Source organism: Scylla paramamosain, chromosome 12 (genome assembly GCF_035594125.1).
Source record: "Scylla paramamosain isolate STU-SP2022 chromosome 12, ASM3559412v1, whole genome shotgun sequence".
In the NCBI taxonomy this organism is placed as follows: domain Eukaryota; kingdom Metazoa; phylum Arthropoda; class Malacostraca; order Decapoda; family Portunidae; genus Scylla; species Scylla paramamosain.
The window spans coordinates 23970622-23992947 of record NC_087162.1 but is presented as its reverse complement, the minus strand read 5'-3'; the positions used below and the strand labels follow the sequence as shown (position 1 = coordinate 23992947).

The 22326-nt window shown below is 40.4% G+C and overlaps 2 protein-coding genes across 12 annotated transcripts in view; both read right to left on the bottom strand.

Annotated features, from left to right (window-relative positions):
* LOC135105918 (transcription factor Sox-7-like) overlaps positions 1–112 on the bottom strand; it is a 33150-nt gene extending 33038 nt beyond the window's left edge. Inside the window, exon 1 of the mRNA XM_064014626.1 lies at positions 1–112. This exon is cut by the window's left edge and continues 138 nt beyond it. The gene's annotated coding sequence lies outside the window, so the exon portion shown is untranslated.
* A 3225-nt stretch (positions 113–3337) lies between these two features.
* Positions 3338–22326, bottom strand: part of LOC135105914 (CCR4-NOT transcription complex subunit 1-like) — a 33174-nt gene continuing 14185 nt past the window's right edge. For 2 of the 11 annotated variants that reach the window (XM_064014617.1, XM_064014622.1), the window contains exons 15-38: positions 21797–21918; positions 20435–20610; positions 20110–20299; positions 19425–19712; positions 19007–19147; positions 18477–18656; positions 18195–18362; positions 17858–18052; positions 17598–17742; positions 17157–17407; positions 16743–17054; positions 15684–15833; positions 15016–15243; positions 14570–14902; positions 14282–14439; positions 13782–13953; positions 12995–13419; positions 12217–12415; positions 11858–12013; positions 7170–7406; positions 6707–7033; positions 6381–6564; positions 5910–6177; positions 3338–5360 (exon numbers count right to left, since the gene is read on the bottom strand). In XM_064014617.1, coding sequence (XP_063870687.1) covers positions 5291–5360; positions 5910–6177; positions 6381–6564; positions 6707–7033; positions 7170–7406; positions 11858–12013; positions 12217–12415; positions 12995–13419; positions 13782–13953; positions 14282–14439; positions 14570–14902; positions 15016–15243; positions 15684–15833; positions 16743–17054; positions 17157–17407; positions 17598–17742; positions 17858–18052; positions 18195–18362; positions 18477–18656; positions 19007–19147; positions 19425–19712; positions 20110–20299; positions 20435–20610; positions 21797–21918 — 5075 coding nt within the window. In that variant the 3' untranslated portion in view covers positions 3338–5290. Of the gene's footprint in view, positions 5361–5474; positions 5563–5909; positions 6178–6380; positions 6565–6706; positions 7034–7169; positions 7407–11857; positions 12014–12216; positions 12416–12994; positions 13420–13781; positions 13954–14281; positions 14440–14569; positions 14903–15015; positions 15244–15683; positions 15834–16742; positions 17055–17156; positions 17408–17597; positions 17743–17857; positions 18053–18194; positions 18363–18476; positions 18657–19006; positions 19148–19424; positions 19713–20109; positions 20300–20434; positions 20611–21796; positions 21919–22326 lie in introns of all 11 variants that reach the window. The other 9 variants (XR_010271051.1, XR_010271052.1, XR_010271054.1 and 6 more) reach the window with 9 other exon arrangements.

The following is a 22326-nucleotide window of genomic DNA, read 5'->3' as shown; positions in this document are numbered from 1 at the left end:
GTAGTGTTACAGAGTGGCAAGAACGCAGCCTCTGCTCTCACAACACGCGGCCAGCAGTGCGGGTGAGGCGGCGGCGCAGGCGTGTTAGCGTCACGACAGCCAGGAAGTGACTGCCTGGTGCACCTGTGAGCTCACCTGCCCGGCAGCGACGTCATCTTACGTTGTCGTACCGCTGTTAAGTTCTTGCGGTGGCCGCGGTGACAGTCTGGCAGCCATGTGTCACTCGCACTATTATTGCTGCTACTATTTTGCCACTACCAGCATCCATCCTACTACTACTAATACTATTGCAGTTCCCACCATCATCACCACTAATATTACTACTGCTATTTCTGCACCTCCTCGTATTTTTGTACTACTACAGTAGTACTATCACCATTACTACTTTTACTATTATTATTACTACTACTACTACTACTACTACTATTTCTCTCTCTCTCTCTCTCTCTCTCTCTCTCTCTCTCTCTCTCTCTCTCTCTCTCTCTCTCTCTCTCTCTCTCTCTCTCTCTCTCTCTCTCTCTCTCTCTCTCTCAGCTTCAGTACAGTTTAATAGTAGGTTCTCCACTCTCTCCGTCAGCGATGATACATCATACAAGTGGTTGGTATCGCTCCTTCCCTTCTCCGCTGGGCCAGACAAAACCGCTCGGAGCCCTGCCAAGCACTGGGCCCGCCACCCTGGTGATAATTTCTTCGCACACTCCCGTCGTAAATCTTAATGACATCATGTGTTGTCTATGATTCACTGACTTTGACTTACACAAGGGAAGGTGAAATTACCTATATCGGTCGCTGAGACTGATAAACATTAGATAAATTTACAGTACATGCACAAATACATTAACACAAAAGTTATGTTAAAGGCGGAGGAACATCGTGCACTCCTGTAACTTCTGTTCTTCACTCGGATAAAACTCTAAGGCACCGTCATTCCAAGTAACGTCATTCTTATATTATATTCACGTCTGATACTCAAACATCCCATTGTATCTTTGCATCCTATTATAAATCTCTGCGTTCCATCCTAATATATATACTTGTCTGACGAGGGCTCTTCCTTATCAATTTATTTAACGTCTTCGAGAACATACTGCAATTCTTCGCGAAGCGCCATGAATATGCATGTTTGGGAGGCTGTCAGTGAGCGCCGCGCCATAAACATCGCACCAAATATTTATGAATGATCTACGCAGGTTAAAGGCAAGCGTGTATCAGTCAGTGCTTTGTTTCCATACTGATCGCTAGTATTGATTTGGGACAACGAGCAGTGTACGATACGAGAGAGAGAGAGAGAGAGAGAGAGAGAGAGAGAGAGAGAGAGAGAGAGAGAGAGAGAGAGAGAGAGAGAGAGAGAGCATCCAGAGGAAGCAATGAATTTCCTCTCTTGTTCGACTGGATGACGCTGGCACCACAGCATCAGTAAGCTGACCTTCATGACGCACATCACGCAGCTCGCTAGAACAGCGGCAGGAAAATTAGCCTTCCTCAGGACGATCTCCTGGCTTCTTGACAGCAGGAGCCGCCAGCTGTTGTACAAGGCCCAAGTCTGCTCCTCGCTGGAGTACCCTTGTCTTACCTGGGGCGGTGTAGCCCCCTCGCATCTCGCGTTGCTTGACAAGGTCCAGGGAGGGCGGAGAGAATTATTTAGGATGGCCAGCCTGGCCAACGGACCAGCCTGGACAGCCTGCAGCACCGCCAGGACGTGGCAGGCCTGACCACCCTCTACAAGGTGACACAGGAGGGAACGTCTTACTTGCAGCCACTCCGGCAGCCACCTCGGCAAGTACACACGAACACTATGGATACAGCCCCACTGCCCTGGCCACACCGTGCTCACACACATCCCATCACCAAAGACAGTTCACGCAAACGTACGTGAAGTGATGAAGTTTTCTAGCCTCAAATATGTGTCAGGACGACCTGAGTGTTGCCGTGTGTGGAGGTCAGAAATTTAAAGTGTTGGCGCATGTCTGGTTCAGTGGTGCGTGAGAGTGACACAAGTACTGGTAAATTTACTATAAAGTATATATACCAAGGTTAAGTTTTAAGATAGTGGGTACTCACACTACCTCCTTTAACCTGTAAAATCTTTTTCTTCCCTATGTACCTTGTACCTTTAAATGTATTAAGAGAGAGAGAGAGAGAGAGAGAGAGAGAGAGAGAGAGAGAGAGAGAGAGAGAGAGAGAGAGAGAGAGAGAGAATTTGGACAGATTAACCAATATAGGCAGTATCCAAGAAGTCGGTAGGTCTATATGTAGTAGTCCCTGTATAATACACAACATATACCAATGCTTATATATGTACATGTAGCTACCTATAAGTGAAAACACACACGGAAGAATGAACAGTCACGCAGTTAGAAACACACAAGAGCAGACTACCAGTGACTAGACCAGCACTTATGTAACAACTATAAATAAACATTAGATCAAATTAATAAATAAATCGTTTGATAGCCATAAAAAGTTTTTGTCCCATGCGCAGCCAACCAGTCTCCAAACCCTAACTGCGTGGATCTTGTGTTGAGGTACGTGACTTACCATCAGCCCGTTAAAATGAGTTTATTACAAGGGCTAGTCCTGACCGCTTGTAATAATCTAAAGTCCCTTTTCTCCTTTGTTTAAGAGTGGCACATCTACAGGTCAGCGCGCTCCGTACACCACCCAAGGTAAGGTGCAACCATCAAGTTTTCATTGCAGTGTGAGCAGGCGTGTTGCTGTCATGGATCTCAGGAGCCTATTCCATCTCCCAGGACATATTCCGTCGTTTTTGGACTTGTGCTAGTAAAGGGTCGCCCTAAAATCTTGTTATTCTTTAGCAAAGTTATGTGCCTCTTCAGGCTCGAGCACCACTTAAATCGCAAGTGAGCACGTGAAAGTTTACAAAAAAGATTGACACAGGTCCCTGTAATGATAACACGTCAGATGACATGTGACCTCACGACAATCAATCTGCTCCTCCTGCACGCTCAACGCCATAATCCCTTTGGTTACAGCTTTCAGTTTTGCGTTCCTTCATCATACCTTGTTGTAGCTTCCTGATGAACACATCAACAATGCGAATTCAGAAAATTAAGTTGATACCATCTCCTTGCAGTTTGGAACTCGAACTCCGTGGAGCAAATTACACGGTCAATTGATTTCCAGATTCTACAGCTGAACGTCCTGCCGAACTAGGATAATTTTTTTTGTTACAGCCCTTGATCAACTGACAAACAGGCTTGTATCTTATTGGCAAGTTGTGACATCTGACCTGACAAACTGAGAAATGAAGACTAAAAGCAAGCCTTTATCAACACTAGCCAAAATTTCAAAATTACAAATGGTTAATGAAACCCTGTTACACTTTGCTACAAGAAGACCTTTATTCACATCCTTAACCTACAATGGACTAAAGAATATGACACAAACTGTTCAACTGCACATCTTGAGACGAAGTCCTTATCAACAAAAATAAACTTGAACTGTACAGCCACAGGAGGTCCTGCGAACACCTCCACTCTGTCCCTCAACAACTCTACTATACAATTTCATACAAATTGGTGATTGATTTTTAACAATACTAGATTTGTATTTCTTGGCCATAAGAGAGCTGTGGCAGTCCTTCAAGCGAGGTAAGTGAAGAGTGTTGCTGTCAGGTGTGGGGGAACTGCTGTTGCTGCTGCTGCTGCTGAGAAAAGTGTTTCCCTGACTGCCTTCACACTGACACAAAGCTTTTGTCCACTTACTAAAATATGTCCCAACCTGAAGGTTTACAATTCTTACATCTAACACAGATTTGTGCTTCAACACACCACCTCCAGGGTGCAATAGTTCCACCAAGACAAAGACCTGCTCCACCCTTGAGAGAACACCAGAGCAGGCGGCCACGGCAGTACTGCCCACCCAGCCCACTTCTTCACCACTGCGGCCACCAACACCCTCCATGAAGACACTTTACAGCAGGATGAAAAGCCTCAGGATATAAGGGCACCTTATTTACTACATGATAATACTACTTACATTAACTACTAGACAGCCTTTCAAGTATATTATGAACCTAAGTAGGAAGGAGGGTGGAGTTTGTACATGCTTTGCGCCCATGATTACTTTTGCATATGGTACGAAGTGCTATCACAAGAGATGGATGATGCCATGCCTCTGAGAACCAGTCAAGCTGAAGGCATGTTCAACTCTTTGGTAACATCAGTTGCTGGTGGCACTCAGCAGTCCTTGCCACACACCTGTATCCTTGGAGGCTGAAGGAGAAACACACCTAACACTTTGTGAAGAACTTGCTTCTTTGATTCTTGCTTCATTACTGCAGAAGCTCCTCAGCAAAGGCCATCATCATTATATAGAAATCTACATCATATAATATCTAAATATCTTAGGTACATCTCATCACATAATTCCCTGGAAGTTAAGATCACATGGAAATAGGTACATATCACTCAATGGAATTAGTATCTTTTCTCATTTTTGCACTCTGGCACACTGTTTATGGCTACTTTGTCTTACACACACATCTCTGTCATTACAGATTCCTCTGTAAATTTACAACCTTTAAGATGCACTTTTACTTCAGTCTGAAGGTCCTTACTATTGTAGGTTATACAGTTATTGGTCTTCTATTGATATAATTTACCAGTCACCAAATCAACTCAATTTTACTATAATCCTCAAGTAAATGACTTAAGATTATCACATACCTTTACAGCATTTTATAACCACTTCAAATGCTGCAATTACCAAATAAAGCATAAACAATATTGTAATGACAAGCTCCAGTGTCACAAAGAATAGCAGTAACAGCAAATTAATTTCATAAATAAACAAAATAACTGCTGGAAATTCTGAAAACAAACAATATTTTACAGTAATGTTATACATCACCTGGGTCCCTTAAATATCAGAGATTTCTATATTCTGAGGTATAATGAAAATTTTTCATCATAAAACCAAGTTTGTATTAATCTGCACCTGGCATATCTTCCTCAGAGAACTAAGTCTTACAGCCATCTTCAGCGAGGAATTGATATATATACTATATATATATATCTATATATATATTAGAAATTCATGTCACCACATATTAACATTTATGTCAAGTAGCTTTCAGCCAAGCACCGCAAGTCACAATGACTTTCTTGGCTCCTATCTGGAGCACCAAAAGTCAACATCAACACAGTCCTATACCATATAATCTCAAATCCTGCATTCTAAAATATAAAGCTTCGACTGCTGCCTGCACAGGGTGGGATGCGTGTGGTCAGGTGTCCTGTGAGGAACAGTATGTGTGCAGCACCTGTGGTCAGGCCTCGCCCTCCCTGGCAGCAGACACTTTCTGGACCATGCATGACCGAGCCACCGATTCAAACAACCTGCAACACCAAGGTCATGTGCTGTTACACACACTTACCACAACCAATAACCAGCTACTCATCATATTGTGCTGACAGTATAGGTAAGACTGAAGGCTGCCCAGCAACACCTGCCTCATGCCTCCATCTCCCTCCCTTCACTTCCTTCTGTCCCTTTGCCTCTCCTGTCTTCTATGTCCTACTGGCATGACCACAGCATCTGCTTTGCAAGACACAATTCACTACGCTATATGTACACATTCAACATGCATATAATAAAAAACATTAATATTGAAACTCATAAATTTACATACTATTGTAAGTCACTAGACAATGTGTATATATACCATTATAAAATACACAACATCCTTAAATGTATGATGTCTAGGCTCAGATTCCTAACTATTATAATTTCATGTTACTACTTTCTTGCTTTATGATTTAGTATATGATTCTATATATAACAAAATTCAGCCTCTAGATTTCTATCTATTCAATATATATTCCTCATGCACACATGCATATATAATGACAGTTACACAAACATGTAAGCAAAAGACAGATACTCACTTCTCAATTTCTGGAGCACACTTTACAAACTCATGGCTCCAGAACTTGAATGAGGGATTCTTGATGAGTTCAATAAAGGTGATGAGGAGTCCCCATGGGTGTGGGCGGTTCACTATCAGCCTTTCTAGCAGGACTCGGGTGATCTGTTCCTGGATTGCTTCTGTATTGGCTTCAGCAAAGAGGTGAAGGAGGGTGCAGCTGAAGTAGTGAGTGTGACTGTTGGGGTAGCGCAGCTGATTGGCAATGGCGTTCAGGAACAGGTAGCGGCCTGCATTAAATAACAAGTGTCAGGAAAAAAATTTGTAATAATACTAATCACAAGATGATCAAAAGCTGAGTACATTTTATTTTAATTTTTCCCTTCCTATATATCAAAAGTACCATAATTAAAGCCACAATATTTTACATTCTAAAATGAGACCACTAAGTGACTTGCATACAAAAGTGATCCATGAAACAGACAGGACTTGCCTTCAGTATCCAAGTCAACACCAAGATTCTGAAATATGTCCATGTGGGCGGAGTGTGCAATGGTGGACATGGAAGGAGTGAGGCCCTTGCTGTGGATCTGTGCAATGGCCTGCATGCCAACATACAAAACCAGGGCATTCATCACCGACATGTTGTACCGCATTCCAGGCTCACTAGAGACCTGCTGCAGGAGTAGAAACATCTTTAGTGAAGGAATTAATTGTCAATAATTACAATATGGCATGGAAAACAGTACACTGTGAACATCAGTGTTTAAATGTATAACTATACACATTATCACACAGGTTCTGATTAATATGATGTACCTGCAAGTAAGTTCTCATGTCAGAGAGAAATGTGACTGGTGTTCGGTTCTTTAGGTAGGAATCTAAATTCTTCTTGAAGTCAGGGGGCTGGATTAAGTTTGCAACAGTGGTGTGGATTTTGGGAGACACTGTAATCTCTGGTAACATGTCAACTTTGAGGTTTGGTGTGAAGGGATCTGGAAGGCGCATGTTTCTAGGAAATGCTGAAAGAATGAGGTTGCGCATCTGAATGCAGTTTGGAGGGATGACATCACAGAAACCATAGTGGTATTCACACAAGAATTCTGGAAAGTCATGCAACAGCACCAACAGCACACGCAGGGTACCCTGGAAAATGAAAGCTTAATTAGCACAATTTTCAAGTTCAAATATTTCTTGAATGTTTACGTATCCAAAAATACAATTATGCCATACTTCTTGAGTATCCATCAAACCATTAAGCCACACTAATAGTTAATCTCACCTTGTACAGCATGGTGAGTGGCTTTGCTAGCTCTGCATTTCTTAGGAAGGGAGCTAAAAACTTGAACAGATCTGCCAACAACATTGAGTACATTGACCATCCCTTTTGTTGTGGAGTGATGGCCAACATGCGGCCTATGAACACCCTGTGACTGACAATTTCCAGCCAAGCATAAGCAAACCCAGGGCACTTGCTGGGCCGCAACAGGTGCAGTGTCTGGGTGAAGGCCATCAGCACCTGCAAAGAGATCACATTATGTCTATGGACATAAATCCCATCAACAAAAGAAAGTGCACACAATCCTAGCAAAAAAAAAAGTATATAAATTCCTCACTCAAGAAAACTGTCATCTTTTTTACTTTGTCTCTGGGAAACCTTATACTCTTAGCTGTTCTTTACATACGGCTCCACTCCTCTCCACACAAACTGATCTACCCCTCTCCCTTGTAACCCTTTAAGTCCTGTAAGTGCAACATGTTTTAAGCAGCACATCTACAGTGGATGTTTCATTATCTGATCTTGGTGGAACCCAAGAGAGTATATTAGATAGGAAGATTCTTTGTATAAATGGTAACCCAAAATATCTAAAATTGACAAAAAATATACATGTATAAAATAATATTCAAATACAAAAATTCATATAATAATTGTCTGACATCAAGAGCATCCATCCTCTTGGAATGTTTTTTGTTCGATAAGACAGCTAAATCAAACTGTGTTGGATCTAATACACTCACCAAGGATGAGCTCTCACAACCACAACAATAATTTGACAGTAGTGTGGTGCCACACCATGCTGCACTACAGGTGCTACAGGGCATCACTTCAATAGAGCTTTCATCAGGTAAATTTTAACTGAAACTGAAACTTTGTGGAAGATTCATTAGCTGGAAGCATTCATAAGTTTTCCTACACATCTATACCATCATTTCCTAATTTCATGTTCTACCATCTCAGCAACAAGACTTGGAAAATTATCCATGTGACCTAATAATGCACATCTTACCTGCTCTTTTGTGGTGAACATCTAAATTATCTCCATTCTTGCCTTACTTGCTCTTTAGAAGTTGGTAAAAATGTGCTCTTTCTTTTTTTCTGTACTTTCTGCATAAATGTTAGTCAACCAAGAACACTGACCATCCATATTCACTCATCTTTGGTTGGCTACTCAAATGCAGATTCTGATCCCTAAATATCCAGACACAAATTCTGCTTTATTATGTGAGTTTTTTAATCATGAGACCATCAGGTGGCTCACTAGAACATGCATAAACAACTGATGTGTATATATGATTACACCTATCTAGTAATTAAGTCTGTAAGAAGAACTAGATGAGGAGTTTGCATAATAACCGACACTATAAATATGTTTAAGGCTGTACAGTCACAGATGCATCAAGAACAAAAATATTTGATCAATACTATACTATGGTATAGTGTTGTGCTTGTCATAGCAGCATCAAGTCTGGGACAAACCTTGTCCCAACTACAATTTTGAACAGAACTTAAGTCAAGCTCAGACTGGTAAGTTAAAAATAAGTTTGCCAAGCCACACTTGAGACTGGCTTAAGCTAGCACATAATACTGGTGAAGATAACAAAATGCTAACTTATAAATTAATAAACTTTCAAATTATACATACATGTATACTAAGAAACCAGTCTCCTAGATGATAAAGCATTATATATTTTTTATCAAGGTGATTGCCTTCTTTCTCAGAGAGAGAGAGAGAGAGAGAGAGAGAGAGAGAGAGAGAGAGAGAGAGAGAGAGAGAGAGAGAGAGAGAGAGAGAGAGAGAGAGAGAGAGAGAGAGAGAGAGAGAGAGAGAGGAGAGAGAGAGAGAGAGAGAGAGAGAGGAGAGAGAGAGAGAGGAGAGAGAGAGGAGAGAGGAGAGAGAGAGAGAGAGAGAGAGAGAGAGAGGAGAGAGAGAGAGAGAGAGAGAGAGAGAGAGGAGTCTGTCAAAAAAGGTACCATTCTCTAAGGTCTCATCAATATGAAACTAGAGACACTGCATAATGACAGAATTTTATTTTTTCTTTGTTTCCATAGCTTCTGCATGTTCTCCAATTCCAAGATTCAAAATCCAACACACCAAGCTGGGACACTAAAATGGCAGGTAATCATTGCAGAAGATTTGAAATCCCCATCAACAAAAGTATGATTGAGGAATGAGTGCCCAGTTCAGAGATGGGCCAAAACTGTCTCATAATGGTGTCCTCATGGTTAAGGCAGTGTAAAGATACTTCCAGCTATGGAAGGGATCTGCTGATATTGGCAGTGGCCACCAGATCCTCCATCTATTCTAACAAATGGTCTGAATTGGTAACCATCTCAAATGAAACAAGACCTTAGGGGTTGGGGGCAAGCAGCAGCAAAGTATGTGGAGGCTTTAGCCTCTCCCATATGCTTGACAGACATTGGAGCAGGAGCCCAGCATGACCATGTCTACACTGTAAGATCAATCACAAGTATATGCAAGACAGGGGACGAGAATTCATTGTCTTCATGTAACAACAGCCGTAATGTAGTCAGAAAATATTACAAAATTTTCCCATTGCCAATGGATAGAGTTTACAGAGTTAGTAAGACTTCAGACAACTCTGGTAAAACTGAGGTGTATGTAGAGGACACTGCCACACCAGGAAATATCTGGGAAAAAGGCTCCAAAGCCAACACCAACATCAGACGTTAATCCATCAGTAAAAACTGGTGTGCAACCCTCATGCTGGGATGCATGATTCAAAATTGATAACATGCCCTGGTATATCTGCCTTACTTGATGGTAGTGATCATCACAAGTACACTGCTGGGAGCTCCCGTGGTGCCAGAGAGAGAGGTCGTGTAGCTGCAATGGCAGGACAGGGAAAGGGCAGTTGGTCAGCCAGCATTCTTTCTCAAAAACTGAAAAGGCTGTGGACTTCTATGATGGGCTGAGAAGGCACGATTGAAAAATACATCACACAAGACAATCTAAGCTGAATTACCTGGAGGCTTCATGACCAGTGTCAGACAACAACTGTCCTTATAGGTCAAAAAGAGATATTCTTGGATCAACAAGATGTCTGGGAATGGGTGATGACAAATAAACACCCACCAACAGTTGAACACCAGCATGGTGAATAAAGTCAAATTACCAAAGTTTTAAGTATTAAGAAGCAATACAAGTGGGAAACAGCAGCAACTCCTCCATAAAAGTGTGACAGCAAGTGAAGAAACAGCACAAACATCTTGCAAGTGTATATGCTCATGTAATACAGTAAGTGAAACTGGTCAAACATCATGCCCAGAGAAGGATGTTTGCCATACAGATTAGTTTAGATCATGAGAAATTCTGGATAAAAAGACAAGAAGTAAAAGATGTGGAAGTCTGCCTGACTGGCCAGTGCCAGTATTAAAGGAATGAAACTCTAGACCACAACCAAGCTGGAGGAAGCCCTGGATTTGGCAAAATAATTCACATGAAATGTTTACCAGACATCCTACAAGATAACCACACTATTGATGGACTAGTTTAGCAGCAAAGCACATGTGACATAGCCTCAATGGTTATCCTAATGAGTAGACATACAACACTGGGAGTTATGATGTATCTCACTCTAATGGTTTATTAGATGAAACATTCTGGATACAACAATAGGAAACCCTTGTAATGTAAGTTTCTGTATTCTATTAGGGTAATACACAAAAAATAAATAAATAAACAAGATCAGCTGTAAACCATTCACCCTAGTTCCCTCTGACCCCCCCCCCAAAAAAAAAAATCAATAAAATTAATTAAATCAATAAACCTTAGCTGCCTAATATGCAAGATATAATAATATAAACAAATATAGAAGGACAAGAAACACAAAGATGTAGACTCCTGAGTAAACTGTGAACTGACCAGTAATGGAGCTGCAACAAGGTCATGTGGCAGTGGCTGCCTCTTCCAAGCAAATGACACAAGTCAGGAGCAAACTCACAAACTTCTGGACTCAAAAGAATGGGTATGTTTCAAGTTTTTGCATCCTTTCTCCTACTACTGTCATTTAGATGGGAGTATAGACTAAGATCATGAAAGGGACAAAGTTATAGATAAAAAGGAAATTATGCAAATTGTCTGAAGTCCATGAAAGATTGTTAAATATGAAAGCAAGTTAAGTATATATAAAGAAATTGGTAGATTTAGTAAGGAAGCTGGAAATTATAGCAGATGGCACATATCATAAATCTAACACAAAATGCAGATTTTACATATATTATATCCTGTCATTAAACTATTGATTTCTTTCTTTTCTATGTCCATAAAACTATTCCTCATCAACCAACCAAAATTGTTAATGACAGTGTGTGTGTGTGTGTGTGTGTGTGTCAAGGTTCTCATAATTCCTTCTTAGTTTCATTAAAGGCTTTTTAGCAAATGCTGCAACTTAAAAATGCATAGTAAGATATTTCTTAAATGTTGTCTATTTGATTCTTGAAGTATCAAGATACTCCAGGTACCAACGTGTTCCATTAATAGGAAAGAGCGCAGAAAGCAGAATATAACACGATGTGTAAAGGCATTACTTAATCTTGCAGCTAATTCTTTAGAGGTTTTTGTTAAATCTTAGTTATGTTTCTATTTTTTGGATGCTACCTCTCATATCCCAAGAAAATCTAGTTGTATAAATAAATTTAAAATAATGACATCAATGATATGAGCTTACTTCACATACCGGAAGATTGATTGACTCGAGGATTGTTTCAGGAGCATTCAATTCCAGGAAGAGCATAATGAGGATACGATGATATGGCAGCTGCTGGAAGTCTGTACTGTTGGATTCTATATCATGAATCATAATCCCACAAACAAGGCCCAAAACCTGAAATTAATTAATGAATGAAAATTCAATATTTTCATCTTCAAATGAAAGACATTACTTTTCTCACACATAAAATTATTGTTGATCTGTATGTAATTAAGTATAGACAGCAACTTTCTTAAATCACTCTTTTAAAGGATATTAATAAAGTATGTTCAACTAGTTATCAGTATAAGACTATCACAATTAGTAGTTTCCTTTACCTTATTAAGTAAGTTTATTTTTGTTGTAGGGTTGGTAGCTTCTCCTGAGTGCTTGACTAATAAGGCAATAAGCCGCACAAATGCATCTAGATTTTGGAAGCATTTGCTGCGTACGTAGGTGGGTGATGGCCCCTGCCCTTGCTCCAGGATGGAACGCACGCACAGGTCACGACACATACTGATGCATATTCTAAAAAATCTGAAAATCAACATTAAATTTTAGATGGTGATACATAACATATTTAGATGATTACTGCTATATGCATGAATCAATTTCTCTTCTTTACAAAGAAATTCTTTAGCTAACAAATTTTATGTAAAATACTATTTAAAGAAAAATTTAAACAAATAATTCTGACAAATAATTCATAAGAGATTATGTTTGTTTGTTTTTTTATGTAAGGACACTGGCCAAGGGCAACAAAAATCAATAAAAAAAATGCCCACTGAAATGCCAGTCCCGTAAAAGGGTCAAGGCAGTGGTCAAAAATTGGTGGATAAGTGTCTTGAAACCTCCCTCTTGAAGGAATTCAAGTCATAGGAAGGTGGAAATACAGAAGCAGGCAGGGAGTTCCAGAGTTTACCAGTATTGACTACCATTACATATTTACATCATTTACACAATAATCACTAAAAAATTTTGTGTAAAATAGTTTAAAGAAAAGTAAAACAAACAAATAATTCAGAGAAGAGATTAAGTATCAACTACCATTCCATATTTACTAACTTACACAATAATTATCGTACAGATATTACACTGTGACTCTCCTATCTTTACCTAGTAATGAGATCATCTGTCTTCAGAATACCATGAAGATTCATCTGCTTAACAAAATGCTGGAAGGCTGATGCAGACCCCTGGCCAGCCGAGGGGGAGTGGTACATGTTGATCCACTCACGCAACAGCACCTCTGTCTTTTCTTGCAGTGCTGGGGGATCCTGGAAGTCCCTGGCTTGTGTCACTCCAGAATGGAAGTGAAGACTTGGCCCAGCAGAGATAGGATTGTTCAAGTTACTGAGACTGTTGCTCCCAGGGATGCGCTCCCCAGTCAGCAAGTCATGCTTCATGCGGAGAGCTTCAATGAGAGCAATAAGACCCTCTGGAGCTTGCCTTGAGTGGCACAGACGTACCAGAGCCTCCAATGTTAGCTGCAAGTCGGTCTCACTCAACACACTATTGCTTGGGTCATCTATAAGATACATCTGTAGGAAAGAAAAAAACAATAAAAATAAGATACTAGTTATGCAAATGTGTGTGTGTGTGTGTGTGTGTGTGTGTGTGTGTGTGTGTGTGTGTGTGTGTGTGTGTGTGTGTGTGTGTGTGTGTGTGTGTGTGTGTGTGTGTGTGTGTGTGTGTGTGTGTGTGTGTGTGTGTGTGTGAAAGAGAGCAGATAGAGAAGAGGTGCTTGTAATATACAATAGTCTTTTTTCACAGTACAACCAAACTGTAAGAGTAAATTCATGTTACAGTAAAATAAATATGAGGGAATTTTCATCCATTACTCATAATATTACAGGTAAATTAGTTATATATTTGAAAATTCAAATCATATAACTCCACTAACCTGGACTAGCTGCATCACAAAGAGAGAGGGGAAGTAGGAGTGAACTCGGGGATCATCAAGGGTGCGTGCGAGATGTTCATCAAGAATTTGATGGTTGAGCAGGCTGGAGCGGATTAGCCAGTCTACCACGTCCAAGTTATATTTAACCTCATCCCGCCCCTCTGTCCAACACCTGTAAGAAAAGTGGTTAGTTCAGTGATTTGCAAACTGTATGCCTGACTATCATCAGTGTACTGCCTAATTTTCCTAAAAACTACACTGCCCACAGTGTTGGTGCAGCCACAAGTCCAAGATGTACCCTTAGTGTGCCAGTAAGCAACAATGTCTGAGAACCATTGGATGAAGCATGTGTCACACCTCTGGGCATCTTTGCAGGATTGCTAGGTTACACATGAAAAGTTCACAACCACAAGTCATGAATCCTGGTACTACTGATGGTGAGAAAAGAGAATACATAAAAGTAAACTTCTCTTATCTCTACAACATTATGACCAACTCACTTGGTAATATTTTTTGAGGTCCAGGGAACACCATAACAGCGATGATCAGCCATGGCCTTGAGCACTATGAGATGACAGTCTCTGAAGCGGAGTGCCAACTGGTTAAGCTCAGGTTCACTAGGCAATTCTCGTGCTCCCTCAATCAGGTTGTCAACACACTGCAAAAAAAAACAATCAGTTTGGATGATGCCAAAGCTAATTCATACAAAAATATCTACACTTAAAAACACAAAGATTACCACACACACACATACACACACTGTACAACCAGAGCAAAGGGGCACAAACCTTCCTCAAGAGTACTTGAGCAGTGTGGACATCTCTGTTAGTGCGTGTGAGTAGCAATCCTTCCCGTAGGGAATGAAGCATGGACAGCAGTGGGGAGCTTGGAGCCAAGGTAGTGAAGGTCTGAATGGTGTGCTCTAGTTCAGCACTGATTCTCTCTGTCAGGACAAGGAATGCTGTTGCTTCTTCATTTCCAAAGGCTTGCTGTTGTGTGTGAGGCCCTTGCTGTTGTTGTTGCTGCTGTTGCTGTTGCTGCTGCTGCTGCTGTTGTTGTTGCTGCTGTTGCTGCTGTTGCTGCTGTTGCTGCTGCTGCTGTTGCTGCTGCTGTTGCTGTTGCTGTAAAGAATTACAAGTCAATTTAAAAGTTTTTTAATACAAGGCCTCATATGACACTTTCATTTACAATAGGGGAAAATTCATTTATAAATAATAAATTCACATGGTCTTACCGAACTGATAGGCACTGGTTTGGCCAAAAACATGGTGTCCTGATCTGTTATGGGCAAAAAGCCTGGGATGTTACGGGCAAATTCTTCATACACAGCCATCTGTGGTGGGGTGATGCCGCCCACTTTCAGGCGTATTTGTTCAGGCATCCGTTCTACTTGGTAGGTCAGAATCATTGGATCACAGTAGCGGCGTCCCTCTGTTCGAGCTACTTTGCGAGCCTCATATTCCTGAAGGGAAAGATAATTGTGTCTAATGTACAAAATTACTTCTTCATTTTACTACTTGAGAGTTGATGGTTTGTCCATAACTTGTTTCATTCAACATATGATGGTTTATAATTTGAACTATGATAGGAAGTCAGTTATAACTAGATATCATGGTACCTGAGATGGCCAGATGAACATTTATAATATAACAAATCCTTGAAAGTAGAATGCCATATGATAATGAAATAATTCAACAAGGCATGGATGTGCTTTTATGGACTTCTACATCCTCACCTGTGTGTTTTATAAATAGCTAATTCCACTAAATATTTGAGACACAGTGCTACACATCCATTCAGGCAACTGGGTATTGTTTTCAATTAGTAGCCAAAGACATTACAAGTATAGTTTCCTTACAGCTTACATCATCATGCATTACTAAAACAAGTGTAATGAGATACCTGTGACAATCTTTTGTCCATTTCATTTACAGCTTTTTCAGCAGCATTTTTTTGGATGAAGGCACAAGCAATGCCAACATTCTCCTGTGCAATGGCAGCAGCAAGTTGCTCCATCTGTTCAACAGGTTGTGGCAGCTGTTGAGGATTAGCCTGAAAATAAAAATTTAAACCTAGTCAAAAAATCATTGAAACACCATTTCCTACACAAAGAAAGATGAAGTATTATTTCTTAGTAAATAAAACCACCATTTCCTATACAAAGAAAGCTGAAGTATTATTTCTTAGTAAATAAAACCAAAACCATAAAATTCTTGACCATATATTGTTTTACAATTTTAATTACAATTCCCTACCTCAATTATGATTACCTCACTTTTTCCTTTCTCTTACACATTATAAACCCTACTGGTACTACAGTAAGTACAGAGGGTGTCTGAGTTACAAGGTAACAAGTTACAAATGTTCGGAGATACGAACAGTCTACTCACAAAACTAGACACTTCTAAGTTTACAAATAGCCAGACAAACCTGTCTTATGCTTTCCAACAGCCACCTCAATTAATTATATGAATAAAGGCATGTATAATCCAAAAAAGGGAGGGAGGGAGGGAGGGAGGGAGGGAGGGAGGGAGGGAGGGAGAGAGAGAGAGAGAGAGAGAGAGAGAGAGAGAGAGAGAGAGAGAGAGAGAGAGAGAGAGAGAGAGAGAGAGAGAGAGAGAGAGAGAGAGAGAGTGTCTCATTTTAACCCTGGTTTGGCAGAACCCTGAAATCTCAATAATATCACATCACCCATAAGGCAAGGTTCTCTCTCTCTCTCTCTCTCTCTCTCTCTCTCTCTCTCTCTCTCTCTCTCTCTCTCTCTCTCTCTCATGGTATCAAGTAAGCAAGCACTACATTGTTTGCAGAATGTATGATACTTTTTTTTTTTTGTGTGCTGAAAAATTACGACAAGTTACGACCAAAACAACTTACAAGAAGCCTTCCGGAACGTATCTCGCTTGTAACTCAAACACCCTGTGTAGACTGGACAGGTGTGGGGTACAGTACAAAATCACTTACACGAGAGAAGGCCTGCATCAGTCCCTGTTTGATACTCTTGGTGATGTTGGTGGCCAGGTAATCTCGGCAAGTGATCATGGCCATAGCTGCAGTCAAGTTGCGCACCATGTGATGGGTGGCAACTCGCATCCGGGACTCGTCTGGATCCAGGGCAAAATCTTTCTTAATGATGTGTTCAGCAGTGGTGATGGCTATCTTGATGCTGCGCTCAATGACTGCTGCAACAATTTCCTGGACGGCTAGCTCCACAGCATGACGAACTAGCTGCTTTAATTGTGCATTGGTCGCCACACCACAAACCTGAAGAAGAAACTTTACACAATAGTTTTATGGTATTTCTAGATCTATTCAAAAGCACATAGCATATATAGCCTTACATTTCATATACACATAAACTTTTTAGCTTTAACTCACCTGAGGTACAGAGACAGATATGTGAGGCTCTAAGCCTCTAAGTGAGGCAACACTAATATCTGAGTAAATAAAGCGTGGTTCAGAGGCAGGTGGTTGCTGAGGCTGAATAGGAGTTGGAGTGGTGGAGGGATGGGGAGGCAGCACAGTGAGTGGGGTGGGAGTGGCACCAACTGAAGAGCTCTGGACACTGGCTGTGTTTGTGTCCACAATTGCACCTGGTGGAACTGCTTGAGACCAACTTGGGGTCTTTGCTATTTGAAGAGAAAATTATTCATTTAATCTCATGACTAAGAGACTCAATAATGATTAATTAAAATTGCTGTGTGTGTTAATTTGCAATAACATTCTATGCAAATACCCATAAACACCTCTGTGACAGGGAGGTTATAAATTAAGCTGAAAACTGAGGAAAAAAGTAAGTGGTTTAGAAATTATGCTTACGCATGAAAGAAGCTGTAGCAAAGACTGGCAATGCTGGGAAGAGAGGTGTAGATTCTGCTCTCTTAGATCCTCCAGGCTGTGAGAGTTGGGGCTTGAGGCGAGCAATGCGTTCCCGATCATTTAGTACATTAGCTGGTTTCAGATCCTGGGGAACAAGCACATTACCATTATTCTAACCATATTCTACAAGTAAAAAAAGATTAATAATAAAACCACAATAGCTAAAAACTCTCACTGTTCACTTAGTCTAGAAAACTTACATCCAGATTAATTTCCAGCTTGTTGCAGAGCACCTCTATCTCAAACTTGAGATGCAGTTTCATTTCTGGTTCCTTATGGAGCTCTGCCAAAACATTCATGATAGCCATAGTCCAAGGATTGGGAGCCTTGAACACCCGACTTTTGGCACAAGACTCCATCACCTTAGCAACGAAGGGTATCACATACTGCATCTCCTGTTATGGAAGACATATGTTAGCAAGAGTCTATACTATGAGTAATGTTTATTCATTCACATTAATGCAATATCTAACAACATAACTGCATAAAATTCAATTACAGAGATCTCATGCTCTGGCATAATGACGATAGATTTACCTGTAGTCCCTTATTGTAAGATTCAATCAGCAGGGATTTCATGTCAATATCTGTGTGAAGTATTGGTTTGTTTTTTGCTAAAGTGAGCATACCCAACCAATGACCAAGGTTCTTCAGCAAGGATTTGTCTGAGAAGTTGGCAACAGACTTGTCAGCCCTTAGAAGTACCTGTGTAATTAATAAAAAGCTTGGTTATAATCTTGCAACCAGTGCATAGATGAACACTGTGACAAACAATTATAAAGTATCTTGTAATCAAGTATCTTATCACACTCTGCTCACCTTGATGTTTCTGAGTGTCTCCCGACAGACCATCGAGTTGAAGGAGTTCATCTTGAGTTGGTCAAGAAAGAGTGAGTAGAGAGTGTGGAAGTTATTTTCAATGGAGGCTCTCTTCATAACCAAGTACTGAGCCACCCACAACCAGTACTCCTCTCCCACCACTTCACGTAGTTCTTCACACTACAGTAAAAAAATATTATTACCTCATGTTTTATACATATATATGTTTTGTACATGGTGAATGAACATTAAAAGTAACTCAATAAACCTGATGAAAGAAGGGTGAATAAAGTTACCTAATTGATCACTATAAAGTATGAAACCTTGAACACAATAAATACAATGGCTAGGCAATGATTGGAAATGGTGAATACTTTCAAGTGCTTTCAGACCATCCTATGCATGTATGGAACTGTGAAGGGAAACAAAAACTCAATAGTTCTGTTAAGCACAATGGAAATCCAAGAGAAAGATAAATTAAAAAAGCAAAGACAAAAACAAATTATACACACAAAAGAAAATTCACTCACCTTCTGAGGTAAATTGACTTGAGCTAAGTTATTAAATATGAAGGCAACTTTGTCTTGAATGTGCTCTGGAGGGGGTGTTATTTTCTCCTCTTTCTCAGTGGCCACAAGAAGCGTCTCAATATTGGTTGTAGTAATTGTTGGCTGAAATTAAAGCCATATCTTACTCATCACACAAAATTAATTCCACACTGTTGTGTCTCATAGTAGTAATAACTAATGAAGGTAAAACAATGACTTCTGCAATGAAAATGCAAAAATTAAGCAATAAAATGTACAAATTAACCAACATCCCTTTTTCATTTTCACCCACACAATCTTTTTTCATCATAAAATGTGTATGTTTCCAATATGATGAGATGGAATAATACCAAGAAAGTAGTCAAAGTTTTTCAATAAATATGAGATGTATCATAATTACCTTTCCAGACCCAACTGCATTGTTGGCAGCCAAGGGTAACTGAGGCTTGATAATAGCTGCAGCAGTGGTAGTGGTGGTGGTTGTGGCTGGAGGCAGACTTTTTGCTACAGATGATGCAGGAGGCACTCCTGGTGGTGGGGGAGCCCCTCCACCAGTGACTGGAGCAACCACAAGTGAAGATGAAGTTCCAGGCACAGATGAACTTGGGGAAACATTGATGGAAGGAGGCAGAACCACCCCAGAGGGACGTGTAGGAGGTTCTTGGGACTGTGTTCCATACTTGATATACTACAAGAAAATTTAATCATGACTATGTGACCAATATGATCTTTTTTTTTATGTTTACAAGAATTTTTGGATGTAAGAGATGCCATTAAAAAATAGGACCATCTCTAGCAAGTATAAAATAGACACTGTGATTCTTCTTTATCCACTGTCAGCTTCCTACAACATGCATGACTTATCTGATACTGGAATATTTTCATTTTTTAACAATTACTTTTTATTACAAGCTGTTACCATACTGATGTTTGCACCAAAAATCCTTCAAAGAACAGAGTCAGCATCACATGAAATGGTTAAGAGCATTGTGTAACCATAGTAATTAAATATATATCAACATATCACCTCAAGTATCATAAATCATGAATCTGATGACCATAGTTAACAAAATTTCATCATATACCTCAATTAAATGTGGCTGAAATTCATTGAAGTGTTGAATTGCCATCAGGTGTTGACAATATCTTGGGTACTCCTTGAGGCGGCTCCGAAATCTATCTAAGGCCACTATACCAAAGTAATACATCTTGCTGCCATGCGGCTTCTGAAGTGCCTCCATTACATATCTCAGAGCCACTCCAAGTGCCATGTATCTAGAAAACAAGAAAGGATTAGAAATGATATGTAAATTATATTTTCAGTATATTTCACCATATCAAGATTTCAAGATTCTATGTTGATCTTTACAAAAATGAAGAGCTTAACAAGAATGATGCAGTTATACATACTCAACTAGACCCTGTTCAATAATGCCACCAAACAGTCTTGCTGTGGTGAAGAGTTCCTTATCTGGATATGTCGGAAAAAATCTATATTCTTCAAAGAGATTTCTCAGCATACAAGAATAAACTTCCCTCTCTCTCTTATTTGAAGATTCATGGAATTTCTTCAACATATCTAAAACCTGGAAATGGACAAAAGCATTAAGTCAAGAAAATTTTTCATTACTAAAATTACAACAATGTTACATCAATTGATGTAATATTATCTGTTGTAAGAATCCAGTTATTAGTCAATCAATTAGTCAATATATATATATATATATATATATATATATATATATATATATATATATATATATATATATATATATATATATATATATCCAGGGGACAACCTAGGACCTCCTCCTCCTCCTCTAGGAGGGCAGGTCTGTGGCAGAACTGCTGGCAAGGGTTTCTGGTCTATAAAATTCTCTGTGGCTGCCCTCTGCCCAGAGCAACTGGTAGGAAACCTCCTCACCCTCTATGGGCAGAGTTTGTGCCACATGTGGTGACTCTTGCCGCAATTCAGGCATTGAGCAGGACAGTTTTCCCCCTCAAATCGCTGATGCACTCTGAGGTGGGATGCTAGCTGCTGCAGACACCGCAGAGAACCCAGGACCTGCAGTGCCTCTGGACATGCCCAAAGGCCTGACACTTGAAGCACTGCGGGGACTTAGGGGTGAGCCTCCTGACTGAGTACACAACCCACGAGCCTAGGTCAAGGGAGTCCAGGAGTTGCCCCCTGAACATCACCTCTACCTGACATGTGGGTTCTCTGCGGCCGTGCCCTTTACGAAACGAACACCTGTAGACAAACACAAGGCAAGGACACGCCAAGATGGCCTCAAGGGAGAAGGCCAATGGATATTGCAGAACAACACCCTTGGCCTCTATCATGGCCTCATACAGGATGATGCCGAAAGGTTTCTCTCGCAAGCCTTGTGCGAGGAGAAACACAGTCTCCTCATTCTTGGGCTTGAGCATAACTTGCACCCAGACAAGAGTACCAGATGCAAAAGGCTTGGGTACTCCTCCTCCAGCTGCCTCATGGCTTGGAAGGGTGTAAGCTCCTGATGGGGCAGGAGCTTATACTACTGAAACAAAGGCGGGGGTTGGGGAAATGTCTTGTAGCACCTCTTCCCCATCACCTGCCACGAGCCTCACTAATTCTCAGGTGAGAATAGGTTAAGGTGCCATCGGGCCATAGGAGTCTGGGGCATGGTGCAAGAGTCCCCCTCAGCATGGGTCAAAGACATCTGCATAATGCGAGAGCCAAAACCAGAAAATGTATAAATGAACTGTACTAAAACAGAGGATGAAACTCACCTCCTCTATGGATAGAGTGGGATGTGGCGGATGATTGTAGATACGTTGGAAGTAACTGTTGGCCTCATCTTCTACCTCCTTGCTTACTGACTGTGGCATATCAAAAATTTGTGACATATCCACTGAAAAAAAATAAATAATAAATAAGTTTTGTTGTTCTTTTTTCTTAAATACATAATTCCCATGGTTATTTATTTATTTCTAGCATTACATGAGCACAATACACACACAACCTCACTCTTCCATTAGCACCTCTTTCACACATGTACTTCTTTACCCTATCTTTCTATCTCCTAGAAGGCCTTCCTTTCCTAACTCTATTTTCCCTACATGCATTTTTCATTCCTTTCACTCTTTTGTCCATCTATCTCTCTGATGTCTCATTCCCACCAGGAGCATAACCCACAAGGGATGGCCATGACAGATTTGCCCATTCATCCTTTCATTATGACCAAACCACCTCTATATAATTTCAATGTCGATTAGCATCCACAAATGAAACCTCTGACACCAAAGATACAAGACTATGC